This window comes from Varroa destructor, unplaced genomic scaffold (genome assembly GCF_002443255.2).
Source record: "Varroa destructor unplaced genomic scaffold, Vdes_3.0 BEIS01000002.1, whole genome shotgun sequence".
Taxonomy (NCBI): domain Eukaryota; kingdom Metazoa; phylum Arthropoda; class Arachnida; order Mesostigmata; family Varroidae; genus Varroa; species Varroa destructor.
The window spans coordinates 56,512,578-56,540,550 of NW_019211455.1; the positions used below are offsets into that span (position 1 = coordinate 56,512,578).

The following is a 27,973-nucleotide window of genomic DNA, read 5'->3' on the forward strand; positions in this document are numbered from 1 at the left end:
TTCTTTCAATAACGGAAAGCCCGGTATGAATATCTGGTTTTTAAACTAGTAAAACCACCCGGTAAAACTAGCGGCGATATAGAAAAAAAAAAAAAAAAAAAAAACAACTATGGTTCCTCGAAATTCTAATAGTTCAATCTAGTCACAAAAAATCTACGAGCCATTAATTAGGCCAAAAAACGGTTATAAACATCTAAGATAAATCGAACAATATGAATTCGTTTTCTGTGATGCTTAACTTCATTGTTATTATCATTGATATCGTTAATACGAATAGTCGCAAATAAACTATTAGTACTGCTATTTTTTCCAGATATAATTTGTTTATATCTGGCAAATGTGACGAAATGAGAAGACAAACAATCGATCTTTATTTTATCTGTGTTGTATCATTTTCTGCTAAGCAAAAGGGCCCACTGCTCTTTTTTCCTTCCGTTTTTGTTGCCAATGGCTCTTATTGCATTTAACGAATAGAAGTGCAGGGCCTTAATATGTGCACGACCATATGTGCCGCAACGTCAGCTTTTCAGGAAACCCCAAAATTTTGCTTTTGTTATTTTTAATAGTAACACGACAGTCGCTTTCTCAACCTGTTGTCGGGCTAATTGTTTTATTAGGATAAACTGTCTTTTTCAGGATAGGGGTCATATCATCGTTTGAGTATGTCTTAGGGGATCGAGAGATTCAATAGTAATAAATGACTGCAATCGCCCAGTAAATATTTCAAGTGAAAGTAAATGCATACAACGTGTTGAAAATACCCCCAGCCGTTCGGCCTGCTGCGATCGTCGTCCTACTGCTACAAATATCTCTGTAAAGGTGGGCCTCGAAGGGAATAGTTTGCCACAACGGAACATTCACCTTATCTACAGTCTTTCCTGCACTGCGGCACAGCTGGTCGTTCTGAAAAAGACTGCCTAGAAAGCTAATGCCTGAATATTTCAGAGGTGTCGTGATTGACCGGACGGAGTCTTTGGTAGTTTCAGTGAGAATGTAACCGGTTACACCTAGTAAAATGTTTTTCTCGTGGATTATCAATAATATTTTGCTTCCCTAAATGTACTACAATAGATATTATATAGAGATTGGTTGCGTTTCCGGCTTATGTCGACGGTCCGTTGGCATAAACGTTATTAAATCAGTAATTCAGTCATACGTAAAATAGAACTATCCAGCCGCCATTACCTAACATTCTCTTATACACGTAATCAAAATAGCTTGTCATCAAATACGACCCCGATCATTATTTTTGTGAAAAATCACAGAATTATCGCTACTTTTTTGCCAGTGTTCCGCATCGATTACTATAGTCTGAGACAGATTATTGTATGGAGTCGTGCACGATATTTTATGCCGTTGGGCTATAGGTCAAAATCTTACTATCAATAAGCCATCAAAGGTACCAAACACAGATTGTGCAGCTTTGTGTATTATTGACGGGACCGCAGGCAGCGATCCTAGTTTCTTTTACTGAGGGAATCTAACTGTTAATCGACCGTGTCTATATGAAACTATTTAAGTCTTAACCTTATTAGAAATGAGCGACGCTGCGAGAGATGTTCGATTAGAAACTCCGAATTTTTTTTTATCATCATTTTGGCTAGAAGCCACAATATAACTATTGGTGCAGCTATACAGTTACTGCTGTAACGATTGTGTGTTTACGTCGTGTATAATTTATGGCCTATGTTATTGACTCACTGGCGGACAGGATAATAACACATTTATTTTCCTAAAGGATCAAACGTGCGTGGCTAGATCCAAGGGGCAAACTTGTAAATAGCGCACGGCATCGCAGTGCATCTGTGGCCCCGTCAAAGTCTGCTCTTAAGCTCCTGATAGATTAAGCCAGCTTAGCTAATTCCTGAGAGAGGTTACAAGAAGGAAATGGGTATTAAAATTTGTTAACCCGTTTTATCGAGTTCTATGGGCATAAGCCACCTGAGTTTTGCCTTAATTTTGATATGGTTATAATGTCAAGAAAATACGTTGCTAAGCTCGTCCATAAACATGGGCAGGTATTAAAATTAAATGTTAATGACTAAAAAAATCGGACAGCACTGTGCTAAAGAATTGCAATGAATAACTGTTGTTAATTTATTTATAATATATAATTTCAATTAAATATTTTCAATAAGTATTTTTTTTAATTCAATTATTTGTTCATTTGAATCAAGCGAGGAACGTGCCCCTTGGTTGACTGAGAGGAAAGGAGAGAGCATTAAGGAAAGCAGTGTAAGGGATACGCTAACTAGAACAAAGAAATATCTTTCCGAGAACGTGACTGGACCCCTTTAATGTTAATTAGTCTATCACTCATTAGCAGTCTTACTATTTGTAGTATTGATATTGATATTGGTTTATTTTACAATCCAACTGGTTTCGGTCGCTTACATAGCTTCGCTCAGTTCTATATAGGCAAATGTACAGATGTGGATATTGAAGTAAGTAGCTACATTTCGATTACAAGCTTTATATGTATATATATATAGATATTCTATATGCGTTTGCTACGTAACTTCGAAAATGTAGAACTTTAACATTGAAGCTATATTCGGCAATTGAAATCACCCTAGATGTTTTTGTGTCTTTGAATTCTAGACTGTTAGATTAAAAATGTCTCCCCGTAGATTAATCACGACTTACTCGAACATATATTTAAAGACCATGTAATAAAATGTATTCGACAGAAAAACACCAACTTTAGATTCCTCAGCCATACACGTAATTTTAACAAAAAAAAAGATTTAAAAAACAAAAAAAAAAACTAAAAAACGATTTAAGTACACTTTTCGATGTCAGAAATTTATGCGGATTTCCTCTCGTTAAACTGTTACTTGCCTCGAGTTATATGCGCGATATAACCTTGCTAATGATACGACGTAAGCTGCCAAGATACATCTAAGTAGATCCTACCTGGGTATTATGGCTGTTATTGGGTAAAGACCGATTTTTTCTACCTACTCATTAACGCTAACTTTTCAGTCCACATTCAGTTGTGGGCCAACTATTTTTTTTATGTATAACTGAATTTAAATACTTCACAGAAATCTCAATTAGGAAAAATGTATTAATTGATTAAAGAGAAACAGTGCAAGGCTAGTTCCTATGACCTTTACGAACACTGAAGGTTCTCTTGAGAACATATATATAAGTAGCACTTAAAGCTGAGTTATCCAGAGGCCTCTGGAAAAAGCAAGTCATCATCATAAGCCAAAGGTAAACAGCAAGCGTCACCCAGTCATACAAATATTGGCATAGTAGAAGAAACTGAGGAAACCTAGTAAACGACTGTTGAAACAATGGATCTCACTTAAGTAGTAACTTAAGCTTGGTCACGCCGAATCTCTAGTTGAGTCGGTTGGGCGAAGTGAGTAAGTTGTGAACAAAGAGATTTGAAAATGTCAAATTGTAGGCCTAGGCCAATAGAGATGCCTGAAAACGTCTGCAGTTATGTATACTGCGACACCTGTTTGGTGTCTGATGTACGATGTTCAAAATTAAAAAACAGTCCAGCAATTAAAAAAAAAGCTAAGAAACGATCAATGACATATAGAATGTAAGAGACCCACAAATTGCTTTAACGTTTTGAGGAACTTATGGATCCAAAGGAAGTTTTCGTTATAATACAGTAAGTTCTATATTATACAGTGAGTTTTTTTGGTCTAAAATTTAACATTTTTGAATGGCGTTTACTCAGTTTGTTTGATTATGATAATAGTGATAATGATAAAAGGTTAGAGTCAGCGTAATAGCGATATTTTTTTGATCGCCCCCTAAAGAAGCTTCGGCTAGGAAGATGCAATAATAGTAATAATTTTGACGCGAAAGTAAATCAATTGCAGAAGTCCGTATCGGTGTAAGAAGCAGAGTATCATCATTAGTAAACAAGTCGACATATCATTATAATTTACTCCCGCGCTGTATAAAGTAACGAACTAAAAAAACAGGGGGTTCATTTATAGGGGTCTCGTTAGATTAACAATGGTTATTTGCCATGTTTGCAAAACGTAGTAACGCTGCAGTCAGTCTGAGATCTACTCCGCTCGCAACACCGCCTGCTAATACACATTACAGATTTAAATTAATGTTGTTCCAAATTTTTATGTTAGATACTGCCACGGAACGGCGGACTCTGCTCGCAATCGAAAAACACTTTAAACGGGGTAAAAGTTTCCGACAAAAGCGAACTATACAAACAAGTACACAAAAGAACTTATGGAGCAAACAAGAACGTCACAGACAACTATACAGCTGCTGCGTTAGGCGCAGTAAACAGGTGCATGACAGGGCGATTCCAAGGAGTGCATGCTGTGAAAAAAATCGAAAAAGTGAGTATCGATGACCTAGCAAATTTGATAAAGGGGAGTCACCTGCAGTGATGCAAGTCACTGCATTGGAACCTCTACTTGCTGCTATGTTTTCTTCGTAGGCAGCCGCTAGAAGGGCGGCCCAAGCTGTCCAGGCCCGCTCCCCTCCCCCAAAACCTTCTAAAAAGAAAGCCTTCGTGGCTGCCTGAAAGGAGCAGCAACGCAAGCAAACAAAGTCACAACTAATGCTGAAAAATATATTACGGAAATCAAATATAGCTGATCAGGTAACATTAGTATTGTGCCTTAGCAGCTAATAGCGGGCAAATAATACGTTGCCAGCGAAAGTGTTGTATCTGAGAGAGTGTTTTCTTATGGAAAAAATAAATTTAGAAGAATGTAAGCTTAGGGCTGAAATACCTGTCGGGTTTTTGTGATTGTCCGCCATTTATCAACCGCTAAGCGTAGCAGTAATAGTATCTACTCAAAAAAAAAAACTAAATGTTGTGGACAACATTCTATGTAGGGTTATATTTGGTAAGAATTGAACTACAAATAAACTTGTTGTTTATATACGCTATAAAGTAACTACTACTACGATACTGATCTTGTCCGTTACTGGTGATTAATGAATACATACACGAAAAGTCTACTGCTGAAAAAATCATAGTTTAGCTACTGTATTATAATAATGACCCTTTAACAGTAAACCTTTCATAGACATCAAGTATCATATATGTGCGCAGAGTGTTTAGGGCTTTTCGTCAATAGCCGAGTGTTTGCACACTCTATCCGATGACGATATTTTGAAACCATTTATAGCTTTTTTTATTTTATCTACTTATATTTGTCGCCTCGACGCATTACTCCTCAATTATGGTAAAAAGCCCGCGTGCAGTCTGACAGCTTCCCTTCACGTCCCGTCATGAAAAAAGCGGATTTAACTTGATGTCTTCATTACGTAATAGAGATATACCGAAAACGCTACATTCTTATTATTATACAATGGTTGATTTTACGATTAATATTATCGTCATCATCAGATGCACAATCTATTTTTATACACGTCACAAACGATCTGGTAATACATAATCATGATCTGAAGGCGCCGCAGCGTATGCTTGCCGCAGTGAAGTATCAGATAAGAGATTAGGATTTCAGTCTCTGTTGACGTAGTTATAGACGACAATACCGAATTTAAATACAAATCCACAACCATATAATTATACTGCTCTAGAAATCCTGTTCTTTGTTTGTTTTCTTTTTCTATGGAAAATTAATGCTACTTGTTGCATAATGTCAAAGTAAAATCAACTCTTCGTTCCTTTATTGAAACTGGACTTAGTAATATCGTGGAACCAGCAGCACCTGCGTACACGATAAAATTTTACGCGTCTTAAGGTTGAATTCCAATTGAACTAGCTCAGGGATGATAATTTACCTTCAGCTACTATCCAATGTTAAATATGCGCTCTTCCAACCCCACCAAATATTCTCTGGTTTCCCTTTGTACAAGACGCACGGTCACTGACGAACTAGAGTTTACGTACGCAGGAGGTGTATTCCCTTAAATTTAAAGTCTCGATCGAAACCCACGTACCTTTAGGAATGGATATTCTATTAGCAGGGACATACACTTTACTCTATACATACATGAATGATTTGAGTGCCAGGCACTCAATAAAAAATTGAAAATGGACATTTTTTACCTAAAGTCATAAAAATAGTGTACTAACAATGCTATTACCAGAACTCTATGTGAAATTGATAAGATAAGACTGTATCATTTAAATACGATCGACCGTTTTGATAGGACAAATAACTAAACAGATGTAAACAGCTTGAGCGCCTAGGGTATTGTTTTACCCAATGGGTCCCAAGCCTGATCTCACCACAACCTTTTTGCACAGATAATCAGCAGCAAAGTGTATCGCTATGAAAAACACCTCTTACCATAAAACCTACAGTAATAACAAGACGCTGTGAGTAGTTTCCGTGAGCACGCACACCCGTACAATGCAACTGAAGTGCGACGAGGTAGAACTTCTTCTCCTGTCACGTACGGCAGAGGATCTTTGTCTATACGAAGTTGCACAGTATTTTCTTACATAGCGGTCCTCATCACGTGAACGTTGTTTTGCCGATCGCCAAAGATACAGCCGTCGTAACTCAAAGTCGGCAGTGTCGAAATGACCTTCGCATGGATATACTCGCACCAATAGACATAAGAAAGTGCCTCTCTTCGCCTGATCTCTTTTGAGGGATGTCGTTACGTTGCTCTGTTTGATGAGCGACTACGAGCTTGTTTATGAAGACTTCGAAAACAAACATGCGTCTTTATCTATTTCTGTCAGATTCATGTATTAAGGCTAGAAGTCTCTTACTGAAGAATTACTTAGGGCACAAAATCAATGTTGTGTCATAAAAACAAGAAGTATTACGCAATATACAAGTTGTTAAGTATTATTTTATCTATTAAGTTGAGTAATACTCGGCATACTCGGTTGGACTCTATTAAAAAAGTCCTGATTATCTAGTGTATCTTCTCCATATATCATGAGTTCTGCATATCATTTACAGACTTCAATATTGCCAACTTGATGGTTTCTACATACGAAAGATACTCCGTAATTAACCCTCATAAAATAATTGATGTAGTAGGGTTGGTTTATTTCTTAGTTATTATCTTTCTTAGTTATTAAAGCGAATTTGAAATCGATACAAATAGACAATGATTAAAGTTAAATTCCATCTTTGATCAATTGGTTTTCGTTAGGCTTTCTATTAGCGATTAAACAAATACATCATTCGAAATAATTTATTTTTGTTATCTAATAAATCCTAGTATTCAATCTTTAAAAGCTCTTAATTTGCCAATAAAGCTAACGATGAAATACGACTAGTCATTCATCCCTAGGACTGATGAAGCTTTGTCATAAAGTCACATAGCGTTATAATTAATTATATTATCCTTTAAACTCATTTTAGCATAACATCGTCCAACCAATACCAACCGTTTAATGAAAACTAACTAAATATCTGTAAATCTTAATTAGAATATGTATAAATTATCGGTCAGCGACTAAAAATCGCAGGCAACCGTTAGATCGTTTTATTAGTACGGGAAATCAATATTGGGGTTCAAGCTTCAAGACTTCAAGCTCGTTCCACCGGACTACAATGCAAGTGTACACCAGGTCCGTTCCGAGCGACACCTATCCTAGAATTAGCTCTACCTTTCTAATTATCCTGTATCTAGTGAAGTTCGCTTCAGCAGTGTCTTTATGGTACCAGGATGAAAGAAAGGGACAAGGTGCTGACCTAGGCAAATTCGAGTCGCCGAAGCCCTAACGACTCCCGAGCTAAAAAAATAAACATTTGAACCTAATTTATTGTATTAATATATTTAGCTTTGTTTCCATTGTGCTTATGCCGCGTTGATGGATATACACCTACGCTAGATACAATGAGGTTCAATACCCTGCGTCCGATTCGTGAAATATACGTGACTTGTTGTTTGAAGTTAGTATCGTTTTACTCTTGTCTAACTGTGAATGGTACTACGTAAATATACAAATTACTCCAACATCTGTGACCAAAATTAGATCAGTTACATTGGAACGATATATGGGTCAACGTATCGTTTCATTCTGTAAACAACCGTAAACGTTGATATCGTAACTTGGCCCTATCTTTCTGGTACCTCTGCAGTCGGCCTGAGTCCTTCATGATTGTCTTAGCCGATCTGATGAATATATGTATATAACTGCGTTACGCATTCACATATCATGCACCAAAGTCATTCATATATACCGCATCTCGTAGATATAATTTCAGCGTTATAAGGGATCAAAGTGTGTGCCAGTCCCTTTTAGGTCACCCCTTTAGGTTAAAGTAGTTTCTACTTGATTGTAAGGTAATATGGAAATTTGAGGACGATACAAGTATTCTGATATTGCAACGAAGTACTAAAAAAGTTCACCCATTGGTTTACAGTCTTCTATTCAGCACACAGCTTGAAGATAATCTACATCCACTGAAATTCAAGCAAACTAAACTACAACATAATACAGCGGCAAGCTAAACGATGCAATTACTCGTTATCCATATCCAAGCATATAACTACCAGAAATAGATTCATAGAGACCTAGACTTAGATGCCTTTACAAAAGGGTTCATCAACATAATTACTAAACATTTAGGATTCACTATATTGGCGCCTGCAAGTAATCGTTAGATACGCGTCCTTAATAAAAGGTTTACACCACGTCACAGATATCTCATTGCAGGTATATTTATTCTCTTATTATTACTAAAAAAATAGCGACTGATGTAAGACGAATCCCAACCAATCATAGAAGTCGCCGCAGCTCGATAGGCGGTGCAAGTTCTAAATGCTCTTAGCTAGATTTAGGTTAGAAGAGTTTTCGAAAGGCATCGTGTGGGTACCTAAGGCAGCTAATAGAAGCCTGGAGCCAATCGACGAAGCCAACACAGGCAACGAGCCTGAACAAACTGTAGCTGTTGTTAGACCTTTCAGTGAACAAAGCCTTGCGAATCCTCGCTCGATATCAGAAATAACGAACAGACTGAGTCCTCTGAACCCGTCTGATCGTTGCTGTCGACGCCGTAACTCAATGGTCGTTAACGCGAATGTCAACGCCTTATTAAGACGTCAACTCGCTAACAGCTGTTTCGAACCAGATCGGGTTGCCTGCAGTAGGACGCCACACTTTACTGATGAATCCGTTGCCAAACAGATATAGTAAACACATATGCGGCTGCTTAAAGTAGGTAATTTACATTTGTTAAAGTGGGCTTCAGATACCTGAAAATTATAGACAGCTCCTTTTTTCAGAAATTCGAATTTTCCAGAACTCCAGCTTCGCATATTAAGCGTTTGTTTTTTTAGTATCAAGTTTTTACCTGATAATTAAATAAAAAAATCTTAAAGCGCGTCACTACATAACTTCAATCCTATGCGTGTATCGACCATGTCATTTCAGATCCTTTCTTACTAAAGCACTGTCACCTGGTCAAATTTTTTTACAAATGCTATAATTATAATGCCCTAATGTGCAATGGTAAATTCTGTGTTTTAGGCAAGTTTTAAGTATACGAATTAAAATTGGCAAAAAATACACTTCGTGCCCGACAAACGTCGATCTGCGAAACGGTTATGAAGAGTAAGTACAGAGATTAGGTAATTGTGCATCCCCTTTATCGAAGCAGTAACACAGGCCGATGAAATTATACATATAAAACATATATATATATATATATATATATATAATTATAAAATAACAATAATAATGCTATGATGCATGATAATTACAGCATTGATCGTGACAGGTGGCTAGCAACATTAAGATTTATTATGACATATAATCCTTTTTGCATATTCTTTTCATAAGGATCATCATTATCATTCACGACAAGATCAACACTTTTTTGAAAATAATTTATTTATTGCTTACATGGACGAAAACTTACTAGATACTTCGCTCTACTTCCTTTTAGATTTTTCTGACAGTTTGAGACATTCATCGCTTGAACGCCTCAAAGCATCTACTTGAATATATTGGATAGTGTTTAAATAGAGGAACGAATGGTAAGCTCTGTCTCGGTCGACCATAGCACCAACGACATATCACTGTTTTCAACGAGAACAAACATCTATTTTTGCGGTACAATCAGTGTAACTGAAGTGTCAGTTCGTTGACTGAAGACCATTTTTCTAGCAACAGATTAAGACGGGCTACATTAGAAGAGTCGAACTTGTACTGCCTTGTATGCCGGAGCAGAATCGTCAGTGGTCTTAGGTTCATGCTGCAGCTAATAAACGTTACTTAGGTGTTCCGACGGCACAGTGGATGAAAGACAGAATACATTCGAGCAGCAAACGGCTACGTGATCAACTGAAACGCGAGTGCCCTATCCTGGAGGCCAATGCCCTCGATTCAAGGCGAAGAATGGGTGAACACGAAACTTCAAGACACGAAGCCCCTATGTGAAGGAGCTACTACTATATTATATATTACGTGAAGCGTCGCTATAATAGTAAAATGTATCAAAAATTATCAGTATATCGCCACGGGCTTGAATAGTTTATATTCACACTCATCGAACTGTTTTCACGTGTTTTTGTATGAAATAAATTAGCTATCGATTTGGTGACGGTTTGTTCATGGTCCGTCCGGTTACGATACACTACAAGAAAATACGATCTTTTTCAATTGCCGTTAGTTATACGATGAGGACAAGAGAATTGTATTGTTGGATCTTCAAGGGCAGGATTTCCTTGATTTTCAGTATCCTCTATTTAGCTTTTTACAACCAATCTGTGTATGTCAAGTCAAGAAGTAGAAATGGAACCAAAAACAATAACACACCATTTCTTCAACGTTATTTTTATTTCTTATTTTGCGTATAACTAAAGGCACGCTTTATCGCTGAATTTGTTTGTTTTGTTTATAGATCCAAAATTTATTCATATGATGAAGAACCTATGTACATACATCTTATATTCGATTAGGTAAAATCAACAAAATAAGGAATAGCCCTATCAAAAATCGATACAAATAGATGACATAGTTTCCACAGATTAACACTAACTTTTCAAAAACAGTTAACCCAATTTAGTAGGACGAAGACGCGGAAGGGCGATCAATTTCATTATTAGATTTTACGCAATTGTTCAAAATTCAGAACAATTAATTATCTAAATAAAAAACATATCTATTACTTGAACAGTTTTAATAAAACCGTCACCGTGAGTCAATATCTGCATGTACCGATCCTCATAAAAACATTTCGAATCCCATATCGTCATATTGCATCACTGATCGGACCAGGTAGGCCGCTATAGGTCGCTAATCTCCTAAAAATAACAAATAAAGAAAGCAGATTTCGACAGTTGTGTAGACTTAATTTGTTACTGTGTCTACATAGGACTAGGCAATCCTGGTATATCTATGTGTATCAGCTCGGCGAACGAAAATACAGCTTCGTTACAGAAAGTTATACATTAAAAAGTTACATTAAGTAACAAAAAATGCTAATCTATTATAGAATCTATAGATAGATAGATAGATATTGCCACTATTCTATAGATATAATATTCTCTATTATATCTATAGAATAGTGGCAAAAATTATCTACTAATAGACAGCCAGAAGAGCGGACACCAAGGGATGCTCCTATGCAAAGTGGACGTCTGGTCGTAAAATTTCCGACTGTTGACAATTTTTCTCTTTTTGGAGAAAAAAATTATGTTTTAACTCTAGCATAAGCATATATATAAATGTAACCCGTTCAGATGCCTAAAATACTGCCTCTGTCAAAGGTATTACGTGATATAGTAATTATATGGCTTAGATTTGTATATCTACAGCAGCAAATAATGTTCAAGCTCACGTCGACATGAAACGCAAATCTTCTTATTTAAAACGTACCAGAAATATAAAACACAATCTTTTTCTGAGGATTTTCTAACTGACATGTTGATCCGGACTCTGCGTATTTTATTTTCTACGCTCTTGGAGAGCTGCTTAGGACTCAGGAACCAACAAAAGATATAGACAATCCAATATCTCGAAAAAAGAGGCCGACACGTGTCTCGAGAATAATGTGGTTTCCAGTGTTATTTTGTAGAAGACAATTTTTTAATTCTATTCAGTAACTGAATAAACGCCCACCCTTGACGCATAACTAGTCCTTGGCATAGATACAAGATCCGAAATTACCAACAAGACGATTTTTCCAACCTATACACCCCGAATCCGGTAATTATTTATCATACGTAGTTGACGTCTCCGGTAAACAATCAGCATTGTTAAGCTAACAGTGGTTTGACCATTTTTTTTTTACTCTTCTAGGACGCCTTACAGAACCATGTGCTATTATTAATACGTCCGTAAACAATATCTGATCTTATTTTAAACGAAAACCTATTGTAGGTTAATACCAATCGATAGTTTTTTCAAAGTGGATGATTTCAGAATAAAACGTAATTGCGTCTAGGGTAACGCTTTGAAAGTGAAAAAAGTAGATCTGAAGCTAATTTTACCTAGGCTTTAAAACCGGCCATTTAGGAGAGAATTAAGAATTTTTTTACTCTGATCTTAACTTCTTAGTCGAATTGCGCTGTCAGCTATTTATAACTTAGCATAGAAATCCAGGCCAGGTCGAACTTTCGCCAGCTTTTCGCTGTGAAAGGGCTGTGTACGACGCTGAGAACAATCTGAGACTACCTGACTATGCACGCAAGTATGAACTTAGATAAACCAAAAGTTTTGCGATTGATCAAAGCTGACAATAGGTCTTTGGCGAAGGTACTGGTCTTAACCGGCTTCCGCAATGTGCACCTAAATGATCCTTGCGAAATAAAAAAAAATACCATTACTTATACCCTCGCCCCTTAGTGTAATACTCAGTATCGTATGTACTAGGCACGACGCAACCAACGCCGTAATTCGTACCCAGGAGCTTTTGCGATTCTGAACTATACGGGTAAAGCAAGGAGCCTAGTTTCAAGGAAAAATCAGCTTTGATTGGAAAACTCCGCTATTCTGGCAATAGGTACAAGATTAATGAGTTACATGGGATGAATATGCGAATAGGTACAAATATCAGATAAACCTGTTTCATATTAGGTACGGATCCACGAGTAACACGCCATTGTCAGGCTATACTTCGTTCGACGTGCCATATTCTGATTTTTTGTAGCCCAGATTTGAGATACGCTAGGAGTGTGTACTTATCCAGATGATAGGGAACTGTAAGACTTATCATAGAAACATGTGAAGTTCATGCGTAGGTTTGAAACCAGGTTTACAAAAATGGTTTCGTCCTACGATGAAACATCTAAGTGAGAAGATACGCATTAGATATTGTTATCCATGTCCGTATATTTACGGTGCTTCCGGATTGCTGGTACCCTGACAAGTCCCTGGGGCTCTGGATATATTACAGCAGTTTCAAGACCCCAACGCTCATAGAATGGATAGTTAAGAGACAGCCCTGAAAAACGTTTTAGCAACGTTTATATTGATAGAAATAGCTAACAGAGATACGTTATAAAAAACAATCGACTTATTTTAGAAGAAGAGACTGAATAGCTATTATTACCCTAAACGGAGCATAGTGTATTTATGTATACATTATATAGAGAGGAATTTTGAGAAATCTGGTTCGTCAGATTTTCACCTGTCGGTTATTTAGGGCAACGAAGTGCAAGTATATTACTAGCCCGTGCACGACAACTTCAAGTGGTACGAAAACCTTGATTCAATACGGAAAACGACTACAACATGAACCACTTTAAGGTTAGTTCTTTTCATAGACCAATACACGATATTTGGAGACTATTACAAGTCTCCAAATTTTTTTCTTTTTTAACGGAGGGGAGGAGGGGTAACGTCAATGCAAATTCATGCATAACACCTAATTTGCAGTTCCTGCCCAGTTCTATGGTGAGATAATGGTAGGTAAAACAACGTCAAGGCTGCGACCGATTAACCTCTATGTTAAATAACTGTTGTATTATTTAACACCTGTATAGGAAAGACTTAAAAGAGAGATGACTCGCTTGAAGAATGAAATATCGCTCGTCAATAAGCGCTATATAAACGAGACAGTACTCATTATATAGCGCCTATTGATTTCATCAGTTTGTGCTTCACGCGTTGTCACCCGTTCCCTCTAATCTCGAAGAGATTTGTTATCGTGGGTTTTTTTTTTTTTGAATTCCTGTTGCTCAGTCGGCGCCGACATGCTCTAAACATACGGAAAAGACAATATATTTAGGGTAAGGGTACTTCATTTGATGCACCGTATGCGAGTTTATCATTATTTTCATTCTATTACAGCTACCAGCAGACTTCCACTAACGTTCCTACCTCTCCCCAGTAGAAGCTGGGAGCCGGTAATGACTATCACTAGGTCTTGTATCTCTTCACCTTCTATCTGGTCCACTATCTCCTCGCAACAGGTCTCAACGTTTAAAAGCATTCTCACCAGCAGCGCTGCCATTATTGAGGCTGAACAAGGAGAGTAATTTGTTTGTACAATCATCAATCCTATTTAACTGCATTTAGTCACGAGTAATCGTGAACGATATAGATCGTGAATGTTATTCTATTGCCGAAAGTAAACGGCGACCAACGAGGCAGTTCAACAGACGGAGCACCATGCAACACCTCAAGGTAAACCAAAAACAGTTCAGTAATATTTTCTAGTAGTATGTACTATGTGTAATATCATTCCGCGGCGACCCCCTGTTATCTTGAATTCACGCCATTGTATTTACAGCTTAATCATTGAAACCTAGCTTACGAATAAGGTGGGGAACTTTTATTAAGATAAAACTCATTATCTAACAAAGCAGTGTGCGAAGATCAGAGGAGTGAATGGCCTCCCGTACCTCCCAAACGTTGTTTCGTTAAAAGAAAAAAAAAATGGCCACCCCACTACTGAATTCATGTATTCCGTAACAGTCCTAACGTTGCCGGTTACCTAAGGTAAAAATGAGACCTAAATGTGTTCTTGATTTGATAATTAAAGCATCTTCGTTTGTAGTAAATTGCGCACTGCCGTAGCATTTAAGCTTAAAGCAATGATGCTGAACGTTAGTATAGAACGAAACTCGGAAACCTTTTACAATTGCAACCTTCACTGCGAAACGCAAACACAGATGTACGAGCAGCATATGAACAAAAATGTCGTAACTCGTCTGTCTCACGACAAAAATGCCTCTCTTAACTCGCTGGTCTCACACTATCTAACTTTCATATATCTGGCTGAACAGCTTTACCCTTCGTACTTGGTCAGTTTATTCTTGTAATAGAGAGAAAAGGTGACGAAATGTCAGCCATGGTACGAGCACTCGCGAAGCTGCGATGTTATACGTCAGTGTTACGTTTTACACTTTGCTTTTTCAGTACAAGTCGGGTTTTGGAAACGAGTTTTGCAGCGAGGACCCGCGATGTCCGGGCGCCCTACCTCATGCCCAAAATAATCCTCAAAAATGTCCATACGGCCTGTACGCGGAGCAATTGTCTGGAACTTCGTTCACTTCGCCCAGAGAAATAAACAAGCGCAGGTATAGTAAAATAATTATCTAGGCGGTTCAGTTAAAAGTAAACCTATCCTAATGCTAAGGGTCGCGGCAATGGCATAAACGTCTGTAGCTCGGTGGGAATTGTATTGTAGAGTCATCGCGATTAACGATTGTTGAACGCTTCAATGCATTCGTTCTCATGATATTTTCCTCACGAGGTAAAAGATATCGTATCTAGAAGGTTTTCAATTCTGTGATGGGCTACTGTTGTCGGATTCTTCTATGCAAAGCATCTAGTGCGGCCTATGGGGAGTGAATCCGTGCAAGTAGAAGCCATAATATTGGACTGTACAAACCCAACCAACGATGGTCTTAAACCTAAAAATCATGGTACTGTTTTTTCTAGCTATTATAATCGATTGTTGCTTTCCTTGCATCAGTTGGCTGTATCGAATCCGTCCTTCGGTATTGCATGTACCATTCGAACGTTTCCTTACAACGAACAACCTGAGCGATGCGTGGCGCAATCAGTTTCCGAACCCCAATCAGATACGGTGGCGTCCATTTCCCGTACCAGATGGAACCCGGGGTCAAAAAGTTGATTTTATCGATGTGAGTAACGTTTGAAAGCTAGAGCTAGCATCCGTCTAGGCAACTGTCGTGTCTGAATAATTATTATTGCGTCTTTACTGCCTTATGGGTGAAATTTGTTTGTCAGTTTCAATAATAATAATATAAACTATACGCATATCGTCATGTACCTAGGGCCTGAACACGATATGCGGAGCTGGCGACCCACTTTCGAGGCATGGCTTAGCAATTCACATCTACATTTGCTGTTCGCCAATGGACCGTCGAGCCTTTCAAAATGCAGATGGAGATTTTCTCATAGTGCCAGAGTTGGGCACGCTCGAAATCACCACGGAATTTGGCAGAATGCGTGTCGAACCCAATGAGATCTGCGTCATCCAGGTTGGTAGCCAGTTTTAAATACTAAAACTATCTTACGTCTATAGGAACGTATTAAGTACTCCTGTATAGAAGCAAGTCTGAATGGTTATTTCACTAGCTTTGTTTACTTATCATTTTTACTCATTTGTTTTACAAGCACAGCAAGGGATGAGGTTTAGCATCTCCGTAAACGGCCCGTCACGTGGGTACGTCCTCGAAGTATACGACGGACACTTTGTCCTGCCACACTTGGGGCCTATTGGTGCGAATGGCCTTGCCAATCCTCGAGACTTTCTAACACCAGTGGCGTGGTAGGTTTGCCAAACGACGCTCAGCATTTAACCTTCATGGGGACATACATCCTCGAAGCGAGCTTATGTGCCGACAACGTATAAAAACGTTTCTAATATGATCTTTATTACTTGGCTTTGTTTTTCATCTCTTCTTACTAAGTTATGAACATGTATATGTGCACCCAGATGGCGTATTTGGGTGCCGTCCAACAGTTGCCTGTACAGGCGTCATCGACGGTGCATGTCAAGGAAAACAAACTCAAGAACCACTCCATCCATATATTGTCCGTTCCGTACTAAAGTAGTTAAAAATATTAAGTATACCGTTTTACAGCACGACAAACGCATGCAACCGTATGCTAAAATTAGATTGGGTGGTGATACTCATTATTACTGTGTATTAGATATTTGAAATATACGATTGTCAGGTTGAATACGATTGAACAGGTACGTGGGGTACCAACTTCTAATTAATTATTCTTGTATCTAACTCTCCGCCTTATCTACATGCGTCGCGTAAAGGTATGAAGACCTAGACGGGGTCATGTATACACTTATCAACAAATATCAGGGAAAGTTGTTCGCCACCACACAGAGTCACTCACCGTTTGACGTTGTCGCATGGCACGGAAATTTTGTCCCGTACAAATACGATCTCACAAAGTTCGTGGCAGTTAATTCGGTCTCCGTTGACCATTGCGTAAGTTGATGTTGAGTACTTCACAAAACCTGTACAAAAAATTACTTAATTACGATAGTTCCATTTAAAAAAAAAACGTTGAGGTGTTGAACGCAGTCGCTCTTCTGTGCGTAGGCTTTTTGTGCACTCCGTGCTTGTATACTAGCAATTCCGTAGCATGTAGCGTGTACGTAGACGATTGTTTTCCACTTCTCTAGAAGAAATCATCTACCAAAGCATTTACATGAGCCGTAAATGTTTTTGTTTTTGTTGCACATTTTAGGACCCATCAATCTTCACTGTACTTACTTGCCCCTCAACAAAACCTGGGGTTGCCATTGCCGACTTCGTTATCTTCCCTCCCCGTTGGTCTGTTGCTGAGAGAACTTTTCGACCACCCTATTATCACCGTAAGTACCACTGATATGCGTAAACGGTACACGCACAAACACACACATACGTAGATAGCCATTGTTTTCAGGCAAGAACTCAATGAGTGGAAGGCTATAGTGAATTTTAAGATTCAGTTATTCTACTTTTGATGTCCTGGTACAATAAAGGTAATTGCATGAGCGAATTCATGGGACTAATAAGCGGTTCGTACGAAGCGAAAGAGGCGGGCTTTGAGCCAGGCGGTGCTACTCTACATTCAATGATGACACCACACGGACCGGACGTTAATTGCTTTAGGCAGGCAACTGAAGCATTACTCAAACCAGTGAGAGTTGCAGAAAATTCAATGGTAGGTTAACGATGCATAGATTAACGACTATTTGATCTATCGTTATAGAGCCATTTACAAACTGAGCATAGTTCAAAGTTACTAACACCCTGAATCATCACTGGTCTTCTGATACCGAACATCTACAGAAGACACATAGAAAATTAACGGATATTACGTATAGCTCATACTTTCCGATAAATAATGAAGATAAATAGACAATGTATCTCTTCAATGAAAAACTTTAATTTTAGGCGTTCATGTTTGAGTCGTCGCTATCAATGGGTCTAACCCGCTGGGCTGAAGAAGGTTGCGAGCAAGTGGATAAAGACTATTTCAAGTGTTGGCAAGGCTTGCCGAAATTCTTCAACGGCAGGCTGAAACCCTAAGAATCTCGATGTACTACAAGACGCAGTCCTAAATGTCCTCTTTTTGTCCTTTTTCAGTATTTTGCCGGAGCGATATCTATTGATCACTCAAGTAGTATATTGTACGTTCTCGCCTAGGACGGCTCAGCAGTTGGTTACTATGAATATAACGAATCGCAATAGAGCTGTACCGCGCAAAGGTTCTACCGACAGATTTTCTGTTAACAAGCGCCAGAATTGATTTGTCACCCTTCATTAGTTTCAGCCAATTTCCCCGTACAATGAGATCCTCAAAACGAAAATCTATTATTTCCACGATCCTGAATCTGTCTTGCTATGAAATTTCATGTATCGTGAGAAGCAAAAAAAGATTCTTCTTTTTCTTTTTCTTTCTTGTCTCTTTTTTTTATCGTTTAGTGCCCTAAAAGGATAACTGTCTTAAGGAGAAATCTGTAGGCCTTCATATAGTAATAGTTATATAGATTTCAATGACGCAGAATGTGTTTCGTGTGGAAAAATTATCTAATTGGTATGGTTGTAGACTTGGCAAAGCGTTAGGTTTATAAAGGCCCTGGCCAACCTATAGTTAAAACCCAATTTAAAAAAAAAGTGAAAACAACCGCGCATCTGCATTTTATATAACGTATATTACACGAAATATAAGTAATATCTCGGTAATTTGAATACAACGGAGGTATTTACTAGGCTTAACGAACGATGTGATGCTTTCCGTGTGAGGAAAAACAAAAGATCTGCACTTGCTATTGTCATCTCTGTCATTAGTTGGTTCGAAACGAGCCTTTGAAACACCTTTTTCAGCCGTACTTAGTAGACATCGAGGTCTGTAGGATATAGGGTGCTCATGTGGCTTCCCCAACGTCGGCTCTCACCTCCTTACAGTTAATCCTTTTAACTGGCCACCTTCTGGCTGCACAGAGGCAAGTTCAGAAATGATTGTCCTACTTTGTAAAAGTGGAATCTGGCCATCGTTTAGCATGCGCAGGTCGTTTTCAAGAGCCACTCCGCATCTCGTTCGCTCGTAGTGCTACTGCTCTATATATATATATATATATATATATATATATATATATATATATATATATATATACTCTACTATAGGCAGCTGCTCCTAGAAATACAAGGTCATATACTCTACTATAGGCAGCTGCTCCTAGAAATACAAGGTCATATACTCTACTATAGGCAGCTGCTCCTAGAAATACAAGGTCGTCATTACCTTAAGCCGCGGCCATTCGTCATAGCCAGGCCAACTCTTTTTCGCTTGCGCGAAGTTGACTTAGCTTTCTTTGCAACGCTTTTAATCCTATAGCAACCATTGTTTTTCTGGAAGCGAGCTGTTTGTCGATAACTCACTTTAAAACTGAGCTTTTCATTAGGTCATAGAAGTCGCGACGCCTAAAGATTGACTTGGAGTACCCAGAAAAAAACGATTTTGATTATTAATTTTGCCCTCTGTAGCCTTTTTATCCGACAGCTGGATGTTAGCTTACCTGAGTGGTCTCTCTTATGCGGGACTGCGGGTTCCTGGGATTGACTGCTGTCTCGTATCTTACCTGTCACTGGTGACGTTGCCACCAAAGTTGTAGCTTCATATGCCTGTATCGTCGCTAGGGGCTCCTGAGGCAGGTTTTTTTCTACCTCGATGCATTCCCTGAAGTTTGAGGAAGTGGCCCGATGTGTTTCCATTTTGTGTGGAATGTGGGATAACCCTGCGTGCAGTTTTTTGACATATTATTTAATTCCACGCCAGTAGCAAGCGTCCTAGCCGTCGAGAAAGTCCCGACCGTTGTAAGCGTGCACGGCATGTCGTCTGTTTTTGAAATATCCTTTGTTCTGGTTTCTCCCGTTTCTGTTAGTGAATAATTGCTATCCATGCCTCGAACCGATTTTTCTGCGGTTAAGCGGTGCTGGGGCTCTCCATCTTTTTCCCGAGCTATTCCTCAAGCGCGTTGCAGATTCTTTTCAGTCGCTGTATAATCTGGGTCACGAAATGCCACGGTGACTAGGTTTATTTTTTTTTTTTTATTACATTTTTATCATATTTGCTTCTGGTTCCTTAACCTTCAGCTTGATGGTGCCCTTGTTTGTCTCAATGACTGTCTGGATTTCCATTCCTTCAGCACCGATCGACCGAGATCTTCACATTTCGGAGCAGATATGCATTCGTTTTTATCTGCTGCGCTTCTGATGGTAGTTCTTTGCTTTTCAATCCGCCGAGCCTGGTTGCCTTACCGCCTCCTGGCGTGAAGAAGTTATACTTCAACGCCTTGCGAGCTGTTCTTTCACGGCACCCTGCCAATCGGTGTGGTGATACTGGTATATAGTATCGCCTAAATATGTTTTCTAATTACAGTGGATAGTTACAAGTGGCAGAGCTTCGAGATACAACCACCTTGTGTATTTATCCTATGTATACCTATATTTATCCGAAAAAACAGGCGCTAATATATATTATAATAGATCATGATTGTCAACCATCAGTTGAACGGACATTTTATTCATGCGTCAACTTCTATCGTAGATAGATTAGTTAGAGGAAAAATATTGAGGTACTTCCGCTATGTTGTGAACAGTAAGGGCGCCTCATATTTTTTTATCTAGGTATTGAAATTGTTTTCTTCAGAATACATAATCAAACATAGAAAATCTCAAATATAGTAGATTCTCATAAAGAAACGACATAACAGAGGGTAACGGACGTAGGAAATAGCATAGTTAATATAAAAAAATATCCTTATATTACAACCTTACAAGGACGCAAAACCTTATATTTCTATACATGATTTTTAAAGAACCATAAAAAGCTTATTCCGGCTGATTTTAGCACCCCTATAGTTATTTCAATGCTATTACTAAAATCATATCACTGTTTAATTTATTCGGTTTATTCTTGGTTCATTAAACTGAAACGTATTATATTCTTTCTGTATAATTCAACGCGTGCAATAGCAAAATCTAACATTCAATAAATAAAAAAAAAAATCAACACTTCTTCCCACGAAATAGTAATTAAACACTGTATGCTAAATTGATTGAAAGTAGAAATAGTTCATATTTGGCCGAATGTAATTGTTGAACAATACGCAGCGAAGTGTGTTAGCGGATTTGGCCACGACCGCCCTAGCCTTTTCGGCTAAATCCGTGGAGACCCGAAAGGACAGTATCGTTGATAATATGCCGATAAAAAGCAGTGGGGAAAGAGTGATACTCTTGAGATGCGGCTGTAGACCTTTGGTAAGCACGAATTGCCATTGTTCTCAGAACGTTTCGTTGTGGCATCCTCTTCAAGAAAGACAGCCCCGCCATTCAAGCCTCTATAAAACATCGCCGAATTTACGTGTTGATAGCTCATGCGACGTTAGGCTTATGACGACGCGAATCAACTAACCACTAACCTTTTAGGATCCAAGCTACTCCAGTGTCTGCCAGCTACGAACGCGCCTGCCTATACAAATACAGGTCTGTTCTATTCTACAACAAGTTAGCCTGATTTGTTTAACTAAGAGCGATAAAAATATAAGTTATAGTTCTGAAATTACAATGTGCCCGTGCGAGTGATAGCTATGGCTCAGCTGCTCCGATAAAAAGTGAGTGGGGAAAAGACTTTTCGGTAGCTTTTTTATTCGGTTCAATGAAGCTGCGACGTTGAACGACGTGTTTCCTCTCGGTCGCGTGTGGATAGCCAGAGGTTGAGCTTTCTAGTGCTGTGTCGGTTTGTGTGGTACATACAGAGAAAACTCCCGCCGTTTGTGCGGGTCACAACCGTCAACAACCGATTACAAACTGTTCTCTTATTGAAATCGAGCCGATGACCGACCAGTGCCGTCGCGTTGTCGATGGCCGGTAACAATGAACCGGGTGTACTCTGCCCTCGTTGAAAAGGTCAGTGCCAGATCATCAATAGGTTGTTAGTGATCGAATCAATATTTCTGTTGTGATGGTCCTGAATCGAATGATAGTGATTTGTAGAATATTGATTGATAATCTATGAGGTGAGTGGTTTTCGGTGCGCTAAGCCGGTGATTCTGATCTGTACCGTCTGTCAGTTGGCAGTTTTTGTAAAGGAACGCGTCGCCAAGTGACTAACATGACGAGATACCAATTGACGTAAAGGATTTTTTTGAATAAACGTATTTTAAAATTGGCCTTACAACAAGCTTCCTCCAGGTATATATTTCTGCGCAAACATATTAAACATAAACACAGATGAGGTTCGTTCCGCAATATTATTTAACGTATATATTGTTAGATATTAAAACGTACATTTGGATGAATAGTTCCCGATAAGAGTACGTTATATTGAATAAGTAAACCACTAAGTCACGCGCTTCATAAGACTGTATAATTTAAAAGAAAAAAACTTCCAAAAATTAAAAAAAAAAAAGAGGAAATCAGTTCATTCGTGTTTCTTCTGTATCTAAAACGGCTACGAATATTCATGCAGTCTGTAGCACTGACCTTTACCCAGACTTATACAGTCTAAGGGAGCTGTTTGTGGGTTTCAACTAGCTAGCAATGTTTCTCCCGAAACTTCCAGGAAAAGGCTCAAGCCGGCTCACAACACATACCAAATCATTATACACACAAATGGAACATTATTGCATGCACGACGAAACCGATGCTCGTATTTGTGGTCGGAATAGTTTTTACATGGCCTACTAAGCGAGGCCACGACATTACAGAGAATCGAGTTTAGTAAATCTACAGTATACATCTCAACGCTTTCCAGTGGGATTGCTTATAGCAGCTAAAAAGCAGACTTTAGCGTTATACTGTACGATTATAGTTCATTCTTTAAGGTAACGTGGCACACGACTCTATCGAACCGGCTGATAACTTCTCATTGGGCTACCAGAACGTATCAGAAATGTATAGCACTGATTAATGTGTTAGAAGGTCCCAGATTTTGTCGAGGCCTCAGCTAGAGAGGACATAAGAGCGCCGCGTGTTAATTAGGAGTTCACTAACGGAACAGTACCAAGAAATTCTCTTGCATTTGGTTGAAAACCACACGACACCAACTGAATTCAATTGATCTACTATAAAGTTTATACGGAATATCTTAACCCATCTTCTATAGTACTGGGTAGGTTCGCTGAATCGTCTTCGTTGTCTTAATTTCGTACCTTCAAACAATAGAGGTTAGTTCAAAATGTTTGCCTATGTTACTTCATTAAAATTAAGTGTTATAGTGGTCAGATTTACTCTACTATTATTATTTAATGTGGATTTTTATTTAGTAGAAGCGATTAGCTGGCAGCATAAAAGCTTCTTCTTATAACGTTTCGCATAGCATTTGTAATACATTTTAGCGTAAAGCATAATATATATATATATATATATATATATATATATATATATATAGTCTCATTGTTCGATAGAAGAATTAGGGCATTTGACCTCGAGGATATGTGGATTCCTCTGTCCTCAGCGAGTAACGAGCCTCAATGCCCTACTAAACAATAGTCCGTATTGTCTAAGAATTTTACTTTAACACTAGTTTGAATTTCGTGTACAAATATACGACTATCCTGGCTTAATAAGTTTCTTGAAGAGTGGCGTCGAAAATTTCGACTTTTGTTCCCCAACGAAAATAACTAACGGATTTGTTTGGCTTCTTGTTGTAGAGATAATAGGGTGGTAAACACAAAAAGGATCAAAATGGGTTGGTCACTGAATAGACTGTGGATCTTGCCAATAGTTTGGGTTACCGCACCAAACAAAGACCAGTTCGGTGTGGCCGGTCTCAACAACGGTTTGGCCCTTACGCCCCCTATGGGCTGGCTCTCATGGGAAAGATTCTTGTGCCAGGTCGATTGTAAGGCATATCCGGACTCCTGCATCAGGTTGGTAAAATAAAATAAGGCTCATACATAATTGTACAAGCTGAAATGAGCTAACGTCCTGTTTTCAAACCTCAAAATCAGTTACCTTGTGTTATGGCAGCTGTCGATAAATTATGCGTTCCCGATTTTTTATTTATTTGAAAATCGGTTGAAATTGATAACTCTTGGCTTTTTCCCTAAAAGGGCAGCTTTTTTGTTGTGTTAACACTGCGTGAAATTTTACATTTAACTCAACCTTTATTGCACGATTATACCTAAATTATTTTGATTTTCAAACTGCGCAAAAACACTAAATATTATAGTACGGCTGGCTTTTCGTAGCTGTTAAAGACACTAGAAACAGGGCGTTTATCTGAGACTTAGCTCAGTCAGTGAATCGAATCCAAACATAATAAAAAGAAATCTGCATATTAAACAGGGTGAACTTTTGGTCTTGCTAACCACCTATAAATAGCCTGTGCTTCCAGCGAACGCTTATATACTTCAATAGCTGATGTTATGGCTTTGGAGGGATACCTCGATGCTGGCTATGATCTCGTGAATATTGACGACTGCTGGATGGCCGATAAACGCGACTTCGACGGAATACTTCAAGCCAACTATACGCGTTTTCCACATGGCATCCAATGGCTTGCCAACTATGTGGGTACTATCTAGAAATGGTGACATTTATAACATTATTTTAACTTTTTAACGAAACCTTTATTTATACAAATGAACTGATACTTAGAACTAAATAGCAAAATTACTGTCAGCATAGTATTAAATAGACAATAGCAAAATTACTGTCAGCATAGTATTAAATAGACGTAACCTTTTTGTAGGTCCATGCCAGAGGCCTACGGCTTGGTATCTACCAGGACTGCGGCACGAAAACCTGTGGAGGCTACCCTGGAAGTCAAGGGTTTTTCGACAAGGACGCAAAGACTTATGCCAGCTGGGGTGTAGACATGTTAAAACTTGATGGGTGCTACGCAAATGAAGAGGACATGGACCAAAGTACATGTCAAATTTTGACTCATTAAAGCTCAACAGTTCAGCAAGGTTTTAAATGTCATTTACTATTATACTGCATCATAAACAGTTAGATAAACACGTGATCTTTAAAAATAAACTTGTATTATATTTAATTTACTCTTATTTTCGTAGATAAATTTATGTATTTTTTCACGACATATCATAATTCTTAATTTTCTTAGTTCTTGTACTTCCTTGTAACATGTGTGCGTTTGCTATAAAACCTTAACGCAAATTATTGTTTGCTTTGTGCAGTCTATCCTGAAATGACGCGTGCATTGAACAGATCCGGCCGTCCTATTATTTTTTCGTGTTCATGGCCTGCATACCAGTTCCAGCATCGGACTCCCGATTATGAAAGCATCTCTCGCCACTGTAATCTATGGCGAAACTTTGACGACATCGGTGATTCGTGGGCTAGTGTGACAAGCATAATGGACTACTACGCGGAGATTCAGGACATCCTCATACCGTTCAATGGGCCTGGTGCTTGGAACGATCCGGACATGGTATGTTTGGGCTCGCAGCTGAGTCGAATTTAAAATCGAGTGCTATCCACACTCTCGAAATGGTATCTGTACCACGAAAGGTCAAAATAGGACGTAGAAGATCACGTTTTACTATTGATATGTCAGTTTGACAGTATGCGCATTTTATTGCGCATAATTAGGCATGGTTACGAGCCTACAGGGCCTTCTCACGGTTCACACCAGTAAGTACTTCATGTCTTTGATTTATTTCTTTGTATTTCTTACGTCTCTTGGTTGTTAATTTGGCAAACAGCTTGTAATAGGTAACTTCGGCCTGTCAGTCGATCAGGCCAAGACCCAGATGGCCATATGGGCCATTTTAGCAGCTCCACTCTTCATGTCAACCGATTTGCGATCGATACGACCGGAATACAAGAAGATTCTACTCAATAAAGCCATTATTGGTGTTAATCAAGATCTCTATGGCATTATGGGCCGCCAGATTTACAATGTGAGTTCATTAGTTTTTCCAACATGCTATTTACATATGTCTCTATTTGGGAAGTCGGTTATTCATAGCAAGGTAATTAAATATATTGAAAAGATTTTTGACAGGTTCTAACGTACACTTTAGTTCTGCTACCAGATCGTGCATTCAGATAACCCTACTTTTTCCAGTATCACTGAAAGTCCAAACGCCTCCAAAGTAGTTCATAGCTCGCCATTTGTGGAGCAGTTCCGAAGCCGACAAACTGTCAATATAATATTAGACTATAAGATCTATAAAGGAAAGGTCATATTTTGGTTGTTTTAGTCTATATTTTTCTTTTAGTAACAATGTGTTTGGTGATTTCCGCTCTAGATGAATAGTATCCAAATTTGGATCCGTCCCGTAGGCCCACGCGCGACCGATGGATCGATGTCCGCTGCAATTGCTATTCACAATAGGTACAGCATGGGCAGCCCCCGGTTGGTTAATGTGAGTAGGAATATCGTTAGTGCAACTAATCCTTTAATATCTAATATCAGCCACCCATGAAGCCCATATCGAAAGTATATGCCTTTGATATTTGCAAGCTTACTAGCTGTTACGACTAGTCGACAAGTTTTTTTAGAAGATATGCTTAAGGACGTCAACGATTGGCTTGCATCATACCACTCCAGAAACAGTTACATGTGTTCGAAATCAATCCAATGTAATACTGTTTTGCGTAATTCTAATACCCACTGCTTTTTATCGTCTCATATTTAGGTTTCCCTGTCAAGTATGGGTATGAACTACGAGGGCGGGTATACAGTCAACGATCTCTTCGAGCGACAAGTCTCAAATTTAACACTCTTCCCAAGCGACCGCCTCGCCGTACGTGTGAACCCTTCGGGTGTTGTTATGGTTAAAGCCACAATACGTGACATATCAGCTTCCGTTAAAAATCCACAGTCTCTAAATGTTTTTAAAGATTCTGTGCGTTCCGACACTCCGGACAGGACCGCGTTCAGCACTGAATAGAATGGCAACCTTGATATAAACACCTCAGGGAAACTTATCCATCATAATCGACAGCACATGTCCAGTATGGGTTATGGTCCTGTAGAGCCGTGACGCCAATGACCCATCCCAAAACACCTCAGCGATGTCGGTTATTCCACTATGCATATTCAACAATTTAGGCGCTTCGTATAACCGAAAATGCCAGTGTAATTTTAAAAATAATACGTAAATCTTATTTACGATCCGTAATCTAACGAAATCGATAGAATAAAGCCTACGTTTGGCAGCAACGCGAATTTGCTTGTGTGTAAAATTTTATTGTAAGATGATAAAGCGATATAGCTTTTATTAGTAATCTATTCTGTGTTAGAATGATGTCTTCAACAAAGAATTCGGATATGAGGATCAATTTAAAACCGGCTCTTGTGTTACATACATCGTTGAATCTAATTTCCGCACCCTTGATTGGAGATAACATATTCATTGAGATAGATATTGTCATGTGTGTTTCCTTTGATCGTCGGCTTTTTTTTTCTATTCATTCTGTTATTCGACTTTTTTTTTTTTGAATGAAACCTCGTTATTGCTCACAGACTTTTGGTAAAAATTTCTATACTATGATGTTTTGCCAAATAAAATGTATGCCAAAGAATTAAAATTATGAATGCAGATCGCAAATATATGGCTTGATAATTCAATTACACAATATTTACGAAGTGGACTCAGCTATAATTTCATTGTTGTAATCA

The 27,973-nt window shown here is 38.6% G+C and overlaps 3 protein-coding genes across 13 annotated transcripts in view; all 3 read left to right on the forward strand.

Moving 5' to 3' along the window:
• LOC111245784 (uncharacterized) overlaps positions 1–11,227 on the forward strand; it is a 79,614-nt gene extending 68,387 nt beyond the window's left edge. For all 6 annotated transcript variants that reach the window (XR_015320718.1, XR_015320725.1, XR_015320735.1 and 3 more), the window contains 2 exons: positions 9,413–9,496; positions 9,831–11,227. Coding sequence is in view for 3 of the 6 variants with exons in the window: in XM_086979743.1 (XP_086835869.1) it covers positions 9,413–9,496; positions 9,831–9,840 (94 nt within the window). In the remaining 3 variants the exon portion in view is untranslated. The remainder of the gene's footprint in view (positions 1–9,412; positions 9,497–9,830) is intronic.
• Positions 11,228–14,193: 2,966 nt separating this feature from the next.
• Positions 14,194–18,771, forward strand: hgo (homogentisate 1,2-dioxygenase). The gene is made up of 9 exons (XM_022793993.2): positions 14,194–14,515; positions 15,251–15,411; positions 15,810–15,981; positions 16,135–16,341; positions 16,483–16,631; positions 17,136–17,313; positions 17,576–17,702; positions 17,853–18,034; positions 18,268–18,771. Exons 1-9 carry the CDS (start codon positions 14,501–14,503, stop codon positions 18,400–18,402), a joined length of 1,326 nt encoding a protein of 441 aa, XP_022649728.1. The 5' UTR covers positions 14,194–14,500; the 3' UTR covers positions 18,403–18,771.
• A 2,668-nt stretch (positions 18,772–21,439) lies between these two features.
• On the forward strand, positions 21,440–27,520 carry LOC111244156 (alpha-N-acetylgalactosaminidase). Of its 6 annotated transcripts, none has more exons than XM_086979736.1 (9): positions 21,440–22,284; positions 23,202–23,488; positions 24,030–24,248; positions 24,716–24,890; positions 25,073–25,247; positions 25,521–25,774; positions 26,049–26,246; positions 26,598–26,714; positions 26,988–27,520. In XM_086979736.1, the coding sequence occupies exons 3-9, from the start codon at positions 24,064–24,066 to the stop codon at positions 27,240–27,242; spliced, it is 1,359 nt and encodes a 452-aa protein (XP_086835862.1). In that variant the 5' UTR covers positions 21,440–22,284; positions 23,202–23,488; positions 24,030–24,063; the 3' UTR covers positions 27,243–27,520. The 6 variants fall into 6 exon arrangements, with proteins under 6 accessions (XP_086835862.1, XP_086835861.1, XP_022646647.1 ...); XM_086979735.1 differs by having other exon boundaries at positions 21,441–22,284; positions 23,189–23,543; XM_022790912.2 differs by having other exon boundaries at positions 21,441–22,284; positions 23,202–23,543.
• Positions 27,521–27,973: the final 453 nt, after the last annotated feature.